At 28.8% G+C, this 17,300-nt stretch overlaps 2 protein-coding genes and 1 pseudogene across 2 annotated transcripts; all 3 read left to right on the top strand.

The window, feature by feature from the left end:
- The first annotated feature begins 537 nt into the window (after positions 1–537).
- On the top strand, positions 538–1,388 carry LOC145059352 (root allergen protein-like). The gene is made up of 2 exons (XM_079007206.1): positions 538–768; positions 884–1,388. Exons 1-2 carry the CDS (start codon positions 588–590, stop codon positions 1,177–1,179), a joined length of 477 nt encoding a protein of 158 aa, XP_078863332.1. The 5' UTR covers positions 538–587; the 3' UTR covers positions 1,180–1,388.
- Positions 1,389–2,845: 1,457 nt separating this feature from the next.
- On the top strand, positions 2,846–6,403 carry LOC145060531 (replication protein A 70 kDa DNA-binding subunit B-like). The gene is made up of 12 exons (XM_079008180.1): positions 2,846–2,907; positions 3,679–3,835; positions 3,924–4,194; positions 4,317–4,410; positions 4,494–4,621; positions 4,697–4,781; positions 4,931–5,066; positions 5,160–5,359; positions 5,443–5,566; positions 5,653–5,835; positions 6,018–6,086; positions 6,176–6,403. The coding sequence occupies exons 1-12, from the start codon at positions 2,846–2,848 to the stop codon at positions 6,401–6,403; spliced, it is 1,737 nt and encodes a 578-aa protein (XP_078864306.1).
- A 2,002-nt stretch (positions 6,404–8,405) lies between these two features.
- Positions 8,406–9,863, top strand: LOC145060530 (uncharacterized; annotated as a pseudogene).
- Positions 9,864–17,300: the final 7,437 nt, after the last annotated feature.

Raw genomic sequence — 17,300 nt, 5'->3', positions numbered from 1 at the left:
AGATGTGATTATTATAATTTTTTAATATTTTTCCTATGTCATTTGATTAATAGTGGCTTTGAATGGCTTTCAACCGGGTATAGATAGAATCCCCATGAAGGAGTCACTCCTTACCTTTACCTCTAGGATAAAGGATATTTTTGATTGTTCAACTATGATTAAACAAGCACTGATAGCAAAACCTAAAAAAAATATAGCACAATTAAAATTGCCATGAATGCAAAGTGGGGTTTTCAATAAAAATGAATAATATCTAAATTAGGCCCAATAAGATAGTTAATGTGTTTTCAGATATATCTTGAATAATACTTACGTACATACATATTATTATTATTATTATTATTATTATTCTTATTATTATTATTATATTTTGTAGTTGTCTGCAACAGAAATTCGTTCATGTGCAATGAGTCAACAATGAGATGCGGAAATATGTTTGTATTTTGTTGACTATTCACCTTATCAATCACTTTAACTGTTCTTTTTCCAACCCTACAACACTATAAATACCAACATCTTCACTCATATTTCATTACAACTAAACTCATCATCTTCTTACATATTCTTTTTTCAGCATATAATTCATAATGGCTGTGGTAACTGTAGAGCTAGAAGTCACTTCTTCACTTCCTGCTCCCAAACTTTTCAAAGTCTATAACGACTTCGACACAATTGCACCTAAGGTTGAACCAGAAACTTACAAATCCGTCAGCACCATCCAAGGTGATGGCGGTGCTGGAACCATCAAGAGCATTACATACGGTGATGGTAAGTAATTGCACCATCAAATTAATACATAACTTTTGGATTTTTTTGCTTAGATTTTTATAACTTCATGTCAATAATTTTCTACCAAATGATTTTAACTTGAAACTTATCATAGGTATTCCATTCACAAGCTCAAAGCACAAGGTTGATGTCGTTGACACAAACAACTTTAGCTACAGCTATACCATCTTTGAAGGTGATGTCTTAATGGGCACAGTAGATTCTGCTCATCATCATATAAAGTTTTTACCTTCTAGTGATGGTGGATCCGTATACAAGCACACAGTCGTGTTTAACTGCAAAGGCGACAATAAGGTATCCGAAGATAATATTAACCTTATGAAAGAAGGATTGAAAAAGAGCTTTAAGGGATTTGAAGCCTATGCCATTGCTCATCCTGAAGCTTACTAATTCATATGGGATCAACATGTTTTGCTTCAATAAGTCATACTGTGGTTAGTGTGTGCTCATGATAAAAGAAGAAATTGTTTTCACAGTGTTTTCTTTTACTTTTTACCTTCACCTAAATAAATTGATGTCTAGTCCGTTTGTATTGTCGTTGTAATTGGTTTCCGTTTGAGATAACATTAAATGAGCAAATACCACGAGTTCGTTTATTATGTTTGATTTCTCGAATAATTATTCTCATCCTTACACTAAAGTGTATCACCATTCACCACAGCTTTTGAGATGATATACATATGTCCTTTAGAATGGAGTTCATTATCGTCGTTCTATATCTTTAACGTAGAATGTACATAACTATATGTATTAGACGAAAGCGACATTCTGATAAAGCATGATCCTTAATTAGTAATATAAAAAAGTTGATTAGAAGTATAATGATAAATGCCCAAGCTTATTTACGATTCCAAAAAAGGATATAAAACTGTGATTAAAATGTGAACACAAGAAAAGAATAGTGCTTTTAGAGTGGACAAAAGTTGTGTGTAAAAGTAAGTATCATTTACGACTGCTGTGGTAATAGTATCCTGGCAAATGCCCCATCGCTAAAAGCTTTTTTGCGACAACAAATAATTAATTCATTTAAAAGACAAAAATTCATATCTAATAGTAAATAATAATTTTAAAAATATAACTGTTTTTAGAGATCTCTATGGTCATTGGAAATCATTAAATATTTTTATAAAAATTGATACTTGCATAATGTATCAAAAATCAAATGAAAATATTTTATGGATTATTATTCATATGAGAAGTCATTGTTCAAACCTCGGTGAAGACATAAATGATTATTTGTGAGTAAGTTGGTTACTTTATCATATAAAAAAAATCTTTTAGCATTGATATGTCGTTGCAAAAACCATATAATCATGAAAATTTTCAATGTAATAATTAGTGACCGCTAGTTTATTGGTGTATCTTGCCATATTCAGTTAGTTTGTTAATTAACTTAAGTTAGTTTGTTTAATGTTCGCTTAATCATAGTTATTTAAGTTAGTTTGATGTTAGGTAAATCCATTTTGTATATATATATATATATATATATATATATATATATATATATATATATATATATATATATATATATATATATATATATATATATATATATATATATATTCTTAATAAAAGAGTACTTTGCATGCCAAATGTCCTTATTTTGCACCTCCAAGTTTACACGTGTCATTGCCAGGGAATTTTTATTCATCATTTTCCCGCCCATTCTTTGCACCACATAGCGAAATACATCACCTCCTATAAATTAGCTCAGACAATTTGAAATACCTGCAAAATTCAAATATACACTGATATCATTCCTATATTTATGGTCAATCTTAGCATATCGTCTCCTATCAATCAGGAAAAAAAATTAAACTAAATCATTGACTTCTACAATGTAAACTACAAATTCGTTTTTTTTATTCTGATTTCCAAATTTAAATCGATTACCCCACTAATCATATCCATAAAAATCAGGAATCAAATCTGCTAAAAAAATACTTTTCTGCAATTAATAAATTTATTGTTCCTGAATTATCTATGCGTATTTATATGGAACCATCGAATTGCAAATAATCATCTACTGCTTTTCTCTCGACTTTGAGTTTCTTATATGCTCTGCTCTTCTGATTTACAGAAGGTTAGTAATACATTCTTTTCCAATAAAATCAGAAGGTTATTTTTTTCTTTAAACATTAAACTCTACATCATTTTCTGTTATTTCAATCATTCTTTGTTCTTTTTTTTTCTGTGTTTGTGTTGAGACTGTAAATCATTTCTTTGTTTTTTTTAACGATACTTCCAATATAAGTTATCATTTTCGACTTTATATGTTTTAAATCTATTATTCTTGATTAAAGCTCTATTCTTGCTATATTCTTCCAACTTCTAACTATTACTATTATATATGTATACCAAAACTGAAAAATTGAAAAATAGAATGTAACCTCTTTAATTTAATGAAAAAGATCTTGCTATGAGGAACACAATTGCATTTATTGTGCATCTTTAACTGTTTAGAAATTCATACTTATTCTCACTGCACATAGCAATCTTATCCCTGTAAATGAATTTACAAAATCATGTTATAATTATTTTTTCATAAACTCAAAAAAAATTAAATGAAATGCACCCAACTATTGTTACAGGATTCTTCTACGCAAAATATCAATGTTTCATACAACAGTTTTCAAGACCATTGGCTGAAAGAAAATGTAATTCAGTCTGAAACTCTGCAATTCTTTTCTGAACAAGTATTTTCAACAGATTCTATTTTTACTTGATCTATATATTTATTTTTTTATTTAATTACATTTGTTATTGCATTTTGATTATTATTCATTTTACATGATGTTATGTGGTTGGTTGTTATTTGATAAATAGTTAAACTTATTTTACATTGCTTTTTAGTAGTTAAACCTTTATTTTTTTGATTTTTCTTTGCAGATTGATGGCACAACCAGATGTTACTTTGATTTCAGATTTGGATGTACTCAAAGATGATTCGACTATCAAAGTAAGAGTGATAAACCTATGGAACCTCTTTTCATTCTATAACAAGGACGAACTTTTCAGTATTGAATTAATCTTAATAGATGAACAGGTATATTACAACTTAACACTATATATTCATTAAAGATGCAAAATTTAATATTATTTATTTATTATTTTATATATTATTCTTCTTTTAGGGTACCAAGATTCAAGCAAATGTATTAAGAAAAAACATCTATCGATTCAAAAACATTCTAAAAGATGGCTTGGCATTTTACATAAAATGTCCAAGCTTTGCATCTCAAAGGATGAATGGTTTTACTTTGACTCGGCAAGATCATAAACTTACTTTTCTCCATAACACTGTTGTTACAGAGTCTCATGATTTTTCTGGACCTACATTTGGTTTTGAGTTTGTTGATTATCAGTCTGTTATCTCATTGCCCCATCCTCAAAACATGGCTATCGGTTAGTTTCATTTTATTATATATTAATTAATTAATTAATTATGGTAAATTTTATTTTTTGAATTAAATATCATATTTTTAAATTCATAACAATATTTAACTAATCTTATTTTTTGTTCATAGATGTTATTGGATTAGTCGTTGCAATTGGTGAGATGGGGCGAGACAATGAAGATATGAAAAAACACAGGCTCAACATCCAAATCCAAGATGCAAAGTTTGTTGTTTTAATATATTTTTTTTTGGATATTTACATTATATAATTATCATTTCATCTAATTTAAAACTTTTATTTCGCAGTGGTTTGCAACTCAATGTCAATTTGTGGGGTGATTTTGCTTACAAACTGCAAGACTTTCTTCATAACAATCCACACAATCTTCGTATGATTGTTATCCTTCAATTTGCAAAACTTAGTATTTGGAGAGGTATATTGTATGATTTTGTTATTAAATATTATTTTTTACACATTAAAATAACACTTAATGAAATCTTTTTTATAGATCGTCCAACAGTTAACACCTACTTTTCCGTATCAAAGTTGTTCATTAACACAGACATTGATGAAATCAATACGTTTAAGAAAAGGTAATTTATGTTATTTATTTATGTTAATTCATTCTAATTTCTACATTTTTCTTTTATGTGACTAATATTATTTAATTTATGTTATTTCATTTTTATTTCAACAATTAAGTTTTATGTCAGTAACATTAGTTATTTTTTTTAACAAACAGTTTGGATGGAGATGATAGCCCTGATTCATCTACAAATACATTCACACTTTTGAAGTCTAATAAAGTTTCTGAACATGATGATTTCATGGTTAATTTCCAGTTGAAGACAATTGCTGATGTTTCTGAACCCGTGGAGGTGTGGTTTTTATATATTTTATAATCAATAATGAATATAAACCTACTTTTTTTTATATATATATTGGATTACCAAAATAAATTTAATGAACAGAAAAATACATTTATTATCGTGGGCACTATCAAGGGAATTTTACAAAATGAACCATGGCATTACTTGGCATGTACAAATTGCAACTACAAAGCATTGAAGCCTCCTGGTGCAGACGATCAACCTAATGTTGATGAATTAACTCATGGTTATGAATGTCATAATAACGACTGCACAAAAACTGAAACTTCAGTTATTCTGAGGTTATTAATTTCCTAATTAATCAGTATAACTTACATTATATTTCATATATATAAAAATTATTTTGTATTTTCATATTTTTTAGATTTATGATTCCGATACGTGTCCAAGACAATACCGGTACACTTACCTTAACCATGTTTGAAAGAGATGGAAAATATCTTTTGAAGAAATCAGCCAAGGATTTGTTTAAAAAAACATTAAAGGTGGTACACCTTAATTATAATTAATTAATACTTACACTTAATGAATTTATTTTAACCAATCTTTTTTTTTTTACTTTTTTTTATTGTAGCTTGGTTTTAGTACTGCTTTCTATCCTGGAGAGATAAATGCACTGAAAGGGTTGAAATTGGCGTTTAAAATATCAATCAAAAACTTCAACGTCTCAAAAAAGAACAACCAATATAGTATATGTAGAGTGAGTGATGATGAAAAGTTGATTGAAGAACTGGAAAATAAGTTGACTGTTTCACAGGTAATTATAAATTATTATTATTATTATTATTATGATCTTTTTTGTATCTTTGTGTATACAAAAACTCTATTGTATTTACTAAATACTAGGGTTAACGGTATAAATGTTTACAGTTTTATTTAATATGCTGATTTGCTATTCATATTTTTTATTATTAATATTTTTAATTATTAATTATTCAGGTTGGCAATTCACAGTCATTTGATGTTGCTGAAGCAGATTTTGAATCACAAGATACTAGGAGTTTGAAGGTTATATACACAATATACTTGCATTGAATTATTTTATAAATATTAGTTGACTTTATAAATTAATTAAGTACAATTGTTATTATTTTTAGGATGCAATTTCTGGGACAGATGACAACATAACACCTTCCACTGTTGATAAAAATTCAGCAACAAGTCCCATGAAGAATTTGAATACACCAAAAGTTTTGAAGAGAAATTTGGAAAAAGTATTTGATTTGGAGTTGAATGAAAAGTCATCATCTTCAAAAACTCCAAAAATTTCACCAGAAGGACGCATTAATCAGGTTGTGAAGGTAAAGTTGGAAAAAAGTGGCTGAGTTGGATTTAAGATGAATTTCGTAAGGTAGTGGATTTTGATTTTTAAACAATGATTATGCATTTTATTTTTCATTCCGTACTTGGACATTGTGGTAAATATTTGTTTGGATATTATTTTTTTTAATGGTATGTTTATCATACATTCATAATATTTTATGAATATGAATTTATTATTTAGAAATTATTTTGTTATTTAATTTATATTTATAAGACTGTTTATCATTATTATCAATGTTTTAGCAAAAATATAAAATTTGTTATAACACTTCGAAATAGAAAAATATATGTATTTTATTATGTACAAGATTATGCAAATAAAAAACATACCACTCCTTGACGATTTTGGGATGCTGTCATACCAACAATTGCCAATTTTCTACATAGATCTATTTCTTCATCTGCTGTTCTGTAAGTGAAACCCTAATGGTATCACCAAGCCCATCCTGTATGTACACCAAAAATCATTTTAAAAAACTTTAAAACAAGTATGTATGATTATTGGTAAAACTTTTATTTTTATCAAAGCATACAGCAACTCTCATGGAGATGAATTGTATTTGTACCTAATAAAGACCTCCCTTCAGAAGTATGCCCGACTTCTTCAATATCCGAACCAGGATTTGCTTTTTTTTTTATCTATGTTATCTTGGTTCTCATAAATTTAGCTATCTTAAGGTCTAAATTTTTTACAAAATCTGAAGCTTTTGCAAACCCCAACCCATTGTCTCTGTTCTATAAACTTGTAAAGGAAGCTCGAGCAAATCCAATAGGGAGGACTATGAAACAAATCTGTCCAATTGACAACCAAACAAAGTATGAAATGAATATCAAGTTCCAACAAATATGAATGTATAAAAACAGAAAAATAACTAAATATTTATCTTTGCTGAGGGTGTTTTCGTCTTTTAACAAAAAACAAAAAGAAAATATGGAAATGAATTCCTTTCATACGACCTTGGGACTGGAAAAATTCATAAAACATGAAAGTCTAAGAAAATGTAATTCAATCTGACAATCTGCAATTGTTACTTCACTGTTCTACGCAAAAGATCCATGCTTCATACAACTGTTTCCAAGACCATTGGCTGAAAGAAAATGTAATTCAATTTGAAAATCTGCAATTGTTTTCTGAACAAGTATTTTCATATTATGCAGACCCAATACTTTGTACTATTCGGAACACAAACATTCATATTCATAATTATAAATAAAACATCATTTTGTAAAATTATAAATACCCAGTATAATAAGGCTTAAACTGAAAGAAATCTATCTAAAGTGGATATTGAACTTCCATGTTTACACTTAGCACAACAACATCCTAATAGATATCCCTTGAAATTGACAGATTAATCAAATTATATTTTTATACTATGAATAAAATGTTACTTCATCTCAACAGATTGAAGGAATGTGAAAAGAAATGCAAGCTATTAAAAACTTACTTGCTATGGTTAAGTGTTGAACTACATTAGAAGTTTCTTCAAACAATGGACGAATTCTTTTGAATTATATCAGCAATGTGGAATGGAATACAACAAAATCAAACAACAAAATTTACAATTCCATTCCCAGACAAAATTTTATGAACATCATTTCTTCTATGTTGCTTTTTCCCTGAAACATCAAATAAATAAAATAATAAATAAATAAAAATAACTATTCGAATTTCAAATATATAAAATAAAATTACTTTGTGGGTTATAGAATTTAAGATCATTTCCACAAACTTAGCGATTGTTTCTCATACCATATCAGGGAAAGTAAATAATTAACAAAACACCTATTTTATATTGAATATATACGATGAAGATTCGTCTCCTAATTTATAGCATTTTTGAATTCAAAAATTGAATAACTATATTTTCTCAAACCTTACAAATTAGCTGATCATTTCAAATACAGAGACTATTCATTTCATTTTAAGAACGTATTTTGCCCTAATTCAATTTCAAAGAATTTGTTCATCAATCTTCAACAGGTTAGTTATTCTTCCGAAACATGTATCTTTTGTTACAAAAATTAAGAAATACGAACAATATATACATTCATGTGTTGAATCTTAAGGGAGGTGTATTCTTTATTTATGGTTATGGTGGAACGGGTAAGACATTTCTATGGAAGACAATTTCTGCAGCAATTAGATCCAAAGGAGAGATTGTTTTAAATGTTGCTTCAAGTGGGATTCCTTCATTATTATTAACTGGAGGCAGGACAGCACACTCTCGGTTTATTATTCCCATAAATCTTACCGAGGATTCGTATTGTAGAATAAATCCAAAGAGTGATCTTGCGAGTTTAGTAAGAAAAGCCTCATTGATCATTTGGGATGAAGCACCATGGTACACAAGCATGCATTCGAAGCTTTAGATCGAACTTTAAAGGATATATTAAGATTTGTCGATCCTACAAACTCAAATATTCCATTCGGAGGGAAAGTGGTTGTTTTTGGAGGTGATTTCAGACAAATTCTACCTGTTGTTCCGGGTGGCAGTAGACAAAACATTGTTAACGCTTCTTTAAGTTCTTCGTATTTATGGCAACAATGCAAAGTCCATAAATTAACAAAAAACATGAGGTTAACTGTTGGAAGCGATTCATCTGATGTTCATCATCGAATAAAGAGTTTTTCAAACTGGCTTTTGGACATAGGAGAAGGTAATCTTGGTGGTCCGAATGATGGTGAAGCAATTGTTGATATTCCAGAAGATATTCTCATTAATGATCCATGTGATCCTATTGGTTCATTAATCAATTTTGTATATCCTTCCATTCTTGAAAACTTCAACATTGCGGGTTATTTTCAAGAAAGAGCAATACTTGCTCCCAAGAATGAAGTTGTCCAAGAAATAAATGATCGGTTGCTAAAATTGATCCCAGGAGAGCAAAAAGAATATTTGAGTTCAGATAGCCTCTGCCAATCTGAGTTTGTCCATGATCAGTTTGATGCAAATTTATACTCACCTGATGTTTTAAATGGTCTTAAAATCTCAGGTATGCCAAATCATAATCTAATTTTAAAAGTCGGTGTTCCAGTTATGTTATTGAGAAACATTGATCAGAAAAATGGCTTATGCAATGGCACTAGACTACAGGTCATATCTTTGGGTAAACGAGTTATCGAGGCGGTTATCATATCTGGAAGTAATTAGAAACCGGACTTTCATTCCAAGAATGTCTTTAACTCCTACTGAAAACAAGATCCCGTTCAAATTCCAAAGAAGACAATTTCCATTGGTTGTATGTTTTGCAATGACAATTAACAAGAGCCAAGGACAGTCTTTATCGAAGGTTGGATTGTTTCTCAAAGATCCTGTTTTTACACATGGCCAATTGTATGTTGCTTTATCTAGAGTTCAAAGTAGAGAGGGATTAAAATTGTTAATTTTAGATAACCATGGTAGACTATCAAATAAAACATCCAATGTCGTGTATAAAGAAGTTTTTAGAAATTTATAAAAAAAATTAACAAATTTATTATTCCTATCAACTTATGTTAATGTTTTGTTTAAATTCATATTGCATGATACAAAATGATAACTTGATAACATATCTATAAATACATATTACTGATTTCATATTTAAACCATTCTCATTTCATAATTTCAACCAATCATTATATCACTATCAAATTACAGACAAAACGTTGTTCAATAATTAACTTATAATTATAATTTAATTTAATTATTTTTAAATTTCCATCCCGTGGTGTCCACGGGTTATAACCTAGTATACTAATAAAAGAGTAGTCCTTTTGTCAAGTGTCATAACATTAGAACTCCTAATTAATATGATGCCACTTGTCATTCTATTAATTCTCCATTTTAAATTTATTAAACCTTCTAATTAATGTGATGTTATTTGTCAATCTATTTATTCTTTATTTTAAATTTTAAATTTTATATTATTGTTTTCATTAGTTCACAAATAAAAAGAGTCTAATATATATGATAAATTAATTACACATATTTATTTGAATCAATAATTATAATTTTACATAACTAATAAAAAAATCTCTTAATTAATAATGTATTTAAAATTTTATATAAAATAATTGATTAATAATTTTGAATTTTTTACTATGAATATTTAATCAATTTTATAACCGTGGTTTCCATGGGTTATAAACTAGTATATATATATAAGAGTAGCTCTTTTGTCATGCGTCACCATATTAGACATTTTAATTAATGTGTTGCCACTTGTCAATCTATTAGTTTTCAATTTTAAATTTATTAGGCCTTCTCATTAATGTGATTCTATTTTAAATTTTAAATTTTAAATTATTGTTTTCATTAATTCACAAATAAAAAATATCTAATATATATTAAAAATTAATTTTATATATTTATTTGAATCAATGATTATAATTTCACATAACTAATAAAAAATATCTTTTAAATTAATAATTTATTTAAAATAACTTATTAATAATTTTGAGTTTTTACTATAAAAGTTTGACTAATTTTATAACCGTGGTTTCCACGGGTTATAAACTAGTATTATATACAACTCTTCATTCTAAGTAATAATGAAAAAATCTTTACCAAATCTATAGTCTTCTACATTAGCTCTGTCGAAAATACCCGATACCCGAATTACCCACCCGAATTTTTCAGGTATCGGGTAATTTTTTTCGGCTAATCGGGTAACCCGATTTTTTTCGGGTTGGGTAAAGGGTACATTTTTTGGGTTTCGGGTATACCCGAATTATTTTAAAAATTCTTCTTTTTGTAGAGCTTGTACTATATAGCATGTATTTGATCACGCTTAAACTAACTATCATTATTGTAAAACATGAATCTATTTATTATGATAATATGACACTAACAATATTAAAAGTAATTGTTTATATATCATCATTTTCTTTAACACTTAACTGTTTTCTAGATTATAGTTTTATTGCCACTAACAAACACATTATCTTGACGAAACTTCAAAACATAGCAAAACTTATGGCTACAATTATCTTAAACATTTTAAACTTTTAAATTCAGATCTTTAAGTATTTGTTTTTTTAACATATTCTTATATTAGATTAAGTTGTTAAAAAAGTACTTGATATCTCAAGTATTATTGACTAAAAAATCTCAATATTCAAAGCTTGAGTAACTTTGTTTATGTCTCGTTTGTTTATATAAACAAGATTAATAAAGCATGACATATTTATCATTAAATTTATTTTCAGTTGAAATTCAAAAAAAAAAATTATATATTTCGGGTAATACCCGAATTACCCAAACTCGACCCGATAACCGGATTACCCAAACCCGAATTACCCGAATTTAGTTTGGGTAAGGTAACGAGTATTTTTTCTTACATGAAAAACTCAAATTACCCGACTCGAATTACTCGGAACCCGAAAAAATTACCCGATCAACACCACTATACTTCATGGTATTAGAGCAACAACAGTTGATTCGATCATCTTTACATATATTTTTCATTCATAGAACAATTATTGTTCTTCAATCTATTCAATCTAAAATGGCTACTCAACCTTCTTCATCTAACAGTTCTTCTGGATCTATCAAAATTTATAATGCTCTGAAGTCTGATCTTAGGACATTTTGATAATCTTAGCATAGTTCTTGTATCAAAGGTTTTTTTAATTTGATGGAACTGGCTTCTCTATGTGTAAAAGATCTATGATTATCACACTTTTAGCTAAAAACAAATTTGGATTCGTTAACAGATCGGTAGAGAAACCAAATAACAGATCTGAAATGGTTCATTATTGGAACAGAGTGGATTCAATGGTTATTAGTTGGCTGTTGAATTCACTATCTAAGCAAACAGTAAAATACATGAGAGTGTTCTTTTCTTACAAACAAAATAGGAAGTTTGGTAGGAATCAAATCATATAATTTCTCTTAGTATTTCACAAAAATAAAAAGAATGTGGTACGAACTCAAGATGATACATGAAATTCCAAATTGTTCACGTGGATCTACATCTAAAATTAAGAAATTCCTAGAAGAACAGATTGATTTCTTCGCTTATGGGACTTAATAATTTGCATAAAGCAATAAGGGAAGAAATATTGATGATGACTCCATTTGTTAGCATTGACACAGTTTATTCTCTTCTTATCCATGAAGAAAAGAAACATGAAATCTCAACTAATCCAAGAAAAACATCTAGTGTTCTCAATGCAAGAAATCGGAGCATGTTAACTCTCAATGCTATAGACTGACTGGAACCCTACATATTTCAAGTTCACCAAGCCGAAGAAGGTTCAATCCACATTTCACAATGTTTTTATAACAGTTAATCTATAACCCATGAATAATACATGCAACTGATGCAATTATTGAACAACAACAACAACAACAACAACAACGGATATGCAAGTTTTGATTATGTAATCACTTATGGTATTATGGATACTGCATGTAATTACATTGACTCTTCTGGTGAACATGTATCTTACATTTTCAATGTATTGATGATTCTAGTCAAGAATCGACATGATGGATTATATATTCCGGGGCAACAACATATCATATATGTTCCATTAATTCAATGTTTTCTTCATTAATGGATTTTACAAGACCTCATCTGATTGAATTGCCTAATGCTCAATCCATACATGTCTCGGAAAGCGAAAGTGTTCCCAATCATAACACTATCATATTACATCAGTTCCTATATGTTACTGGATTCAAACACAATCATATCTTTATTGCCAAATTACTTCATAACTTAAGTTTTAGGTAATTTTTACCGATGAGTTTTGTTCCATGCAGACCCCTTTATCGAGGAGTAGATTCATTATTTTAAAAATGAGGGAAAAATATTTACATTCAGGATTACAAGATCTTCAAGAATCCTTATTTAATAGATTATTCTCTTAATATTTTTTCAATCGTGTACTAAAAATTATGTTTCTAATCTATGGCATAAAAGACTACGAAATCTTCCCCTTTATAAGATGAAATTATATCTTTAGTAACTAAGTATTGTATTGGTACTAATTATGATTCGTGTATTATCTCTTATGAATGAAGACAACACAAATTGTCATTTACAAATAGTGAAATCATATCATCCAATCCATTTGATCTAGTGAATGCTAATGTTTGGGGTCCATAAAATTCCTTACTCACAATGGTTTTAGATACTTTTTAACTCTTGTGGATGATCATACAAGATGTAGTTGGGTGCATTTATTTAAGAATAAGAGTGATGCTTTTATTCTTATACAAGCTTTTGTGAAGTGTATTCAAAACCAATTCAATATAACTCTCAAGGCTATTCGCACAAATAATGCTTTTGAACTTGGAACAAGTAATAAAGGAGTTCATTTCTTTCAAACTCAAGGAAATTTTCATCTAAAATCATGTCCTCATACTCCCCAACAATTTGGGTTGTTAAAAGGAAGCCTAAACATATCCTTGAAGTATCAAGAGCATTATTTTTTCAATCTGGATTAGGCAAATCTTGTTGGGGAGAATGTGTTTTAATAGTTACATATCTCATCAATCGTATTCCTAAAAAGTATTAAACATCAATTTTCCTTAAGAAGCATTGTCCAAACAGACACCAAACTTTTCAATGTTAAGATATTTTGGTTGTCTTTGTTATATATCCACTGTTGCTAGTAACATGGATAAATGCACGCCATAACAGATCCATGCATATTTTTTGGTGGATACACATAGAGAAATTCTTTTCCATCTTCATCAACATTCAAGTCTCCCATTGAGGACTCAAAGCACTAGAAAGCTTGTTAATCTTTTACCCCCTCTATGGTTGTTGTTCTGTTTCCAAACATTGCTAGTATATCCTTTGGTGGGAATAAAACTAGTTTATGTTCAAATTTTAAACGCTTTTGTTTCAAATCTTGTGTTTTAGAAACAAACTTTTTAAGTTCGATATACTTTGTTCAAACCAATTCAACTCAAAATCTTCCCGGCCTCTCTTACCTCCCACTTTACAAGGTTGACAAGGAAATAGACGATTTACTTGTGCTGGTATATCTGCATCACTATCTTGTCTTAGAGGGTCTCTTGTCTCAGGTTGACTATTATAGTCCAAACTTCTTCTCCATGGATGTTTTGCATCTAGGAATCAGTTATGACCAACATATACGACTTTATTTGTTACACGGTATAAAAGAGTATCTTCATTGCAAGTCAGACAAGTTTATAACTTTTTCCGCCCCAACCTAATAAACTACTAGATGGAAATCCGTTTATTGTCCATAACAACATTACATTAATATTGTAGAATGTACATGACATTGTGACTTTAGTATGTACGCCAAAACTACACAACTGGTTCAGCTCCTTCCCGGATGATTTGGGATCAGGAATAAACAAGGACACCATGAAGGAGGATTGTTTCATGCATAACCATAGTTGAAGATTATAAGTGGTGAGTACGAAGAGTCACGTGCTGTAAGGATTACACAACTTTTCAGTTGTATATATTTCAACCATGTTCTTGCTGGATAGTAGCATTGTGGTTCCTTGAAAAATGGCATCTCTGCGGAGCTTGTGGACATAGTTTGTGTAATACAGAAAAATAGGAACAATTATAGATTTAACAACGTCGTGAAAAATTCACAATTTGATGAGTAAGGTGAAACTAATGGATTGAAATTATACGTGAAGGTGGTAGTTAATTAGAGGAAAATGACAACCACTTTTCTTAATCATTTTCCACAAATTATCCAAAAATTAAGAAAATTACGATTTAAACCAGCAAAACTAAATATGAGTTGGACTCACCTGCAATCTTAGTGAATGGGTTGCGGAATGAAGACATGCGATTTCATGGCCTATTAGCCCTATATATTTAACTCTAAAAAAAAAAATTCAACCTCATTTTCATATTCAAGCTTTAGTAATTTATTATAATGGCAAAACACTGGTTACCTATTAACAATGTTGTAATTTCTTTTTTTCATTTTATAATATATGTTGAAATATATTAGTAATTTATAATTATTTTGTTTTGATTATGAAAAAAATATTCCAAATCACATATGACATAGCCATCAACGATTCTACAACCATTTAATGAACAAATAGTGTATCAGTGATTTGTACACACTACAAGAATAACAACTATTAGAGCAGCAACCACTATTAACGGTGACAACCAACATTCGCGTTTATTGTTCACGCTAACAGTGGTTGATGCCGCTAAAGGCGTCCGTTGATGCTCTTCAACCACGATCCGAATGAAAGTTTGACTATCCGTCGATCTTGTTCCAAATCTAACGGCTTGGACGTAGTTGTGTACATTATCAATAGAGGCGACACCAATGCGTTAAAAATTCCTTCCAGGGACGTGTCACCGCAATTAACTCATCATCGCTATTAATACTATGGTATCGATGTTAATACTCTATGCAAATAATACCCTGGTTTCTTTACTCTTCAGTTCTTTATTTCCAAATCACTCCTAAACCACTGATTCTCTGCTAAATCGCTTCTTTATTTCTTCTATTGTGCCGGAAACTTCACTGCCAAAAAACCCCCCCAAACCTCCCCATCACCGGCGACAGGCGACTCCCATCACCGGTGATGTTTTCATCTTCTTTCTTCTTCTTTTTTGTCGGTTTTCTTGATTTTCTTTTACTTTTCTCCTCTCACCACTGAAAACTCAAATTTGCAACGATTCTTTACCGGAATTTCCTGTTTTAATGTCGTGATTTGGAGCTCCTACTAGAAAATCTTGAAATTTGGAACATCACATATCTTCTCCACCAGATTACACCTCCACAGATTCTTCATCTCCTATTTAGTTTTAATTTTGTATTTGGAATGTATATTTTTATATGTATACGTATAATGTATGTATATACGTTTTTTAAGACATTAATTTGTGGATAATCCATGTATATGTGTGTATGTGTATATTGTAAGTATATAAGTGTTCTAGTTTATATCATGTGGAAATCACGGTTACAAAATTAATTAAACTTTTATAGTGAGAACTCAAAATTATAAATCAGTTATTTTAAATAAATTATTAATTAGTAGATATTTTTTTAGTTATATAAAATTATAATCGTTAATTTAAATAAATATGTGAATTTATATCACCTTATATTTTTTAATAATTTTATTTTAATTTTTATTCTAATGTTATTAATTTAATATAATTAAAGTGTGAAATTTAAAATTTAAAATTGAGAATTTAATAGGTTGATAAGTGGCATAAATTAATTATGAAGCCTAATAGGGTGACAAATGGTAAAAGAAGAATACAATATGCATCAATTGAAATGCCTAATAGGATGACACATGTCAAAAGGAGATTAAAATTATTCTTTTATTAGAATAGGAAGATTTGTGTAGTTGTATGTGTACAATGTATGCATATATGCGTATTTTTATTGTTGTATGTGTATCATATATATATATATATATATATATATATATATATATATATATATATATATATATATATATATATATATACATACACATTTGTGTGTGTGTCTGTTTTTCTATATTTATTATCTATGTATTTATGTATTTGTATGGGTATATGTGTATTTGTATGCATAGAAATTAATTTGTAATATAAAAGTATGAAACAAAAAATAGCTTGTTATAAAGGAAACAATGAGCATGCCCTTAATTTTGAAAGTACATTACTAGTTTGGAAACATAAGCATGCCTTACTTTATAAAGTACAATGTGTTATAATGGAAAAAAATGAAAAAAAATAGTTTGTGTATTTGTATGCAATTTGGAAAGTACAATCTTATAATGGAAAAAAATGAAAAAAAAAATAATTTGTGTATTTTATGCAATTTGGAAAGTACAATGTGATAATGGAAAAAATGAAAAGAATAGTTTGTGTATTTGTATGTAATTTGGAAAGTACAATGCTATAATGAAAAAATAAAATAAAAATATTTAGGGAATTTGAAAA

This window comes from Lactuca serriola, chromosome 6 (assembly GCF_051521515.1).
Source record: "Lactuca serriola cultivar US96UC23 chromosome 6, Lser_US96UC23_V15, whole genome shotgun sequence".
Lineage (NCBI taxonomy): Eukaryota > Viridiplantae > Streptophyta > Magnoliopsida > Asterales > Asteraceae > Lactuca > Lactuca serriola.
This window is presented reverse-complemented; position numbering and strand designations above follow the sequence as displayed.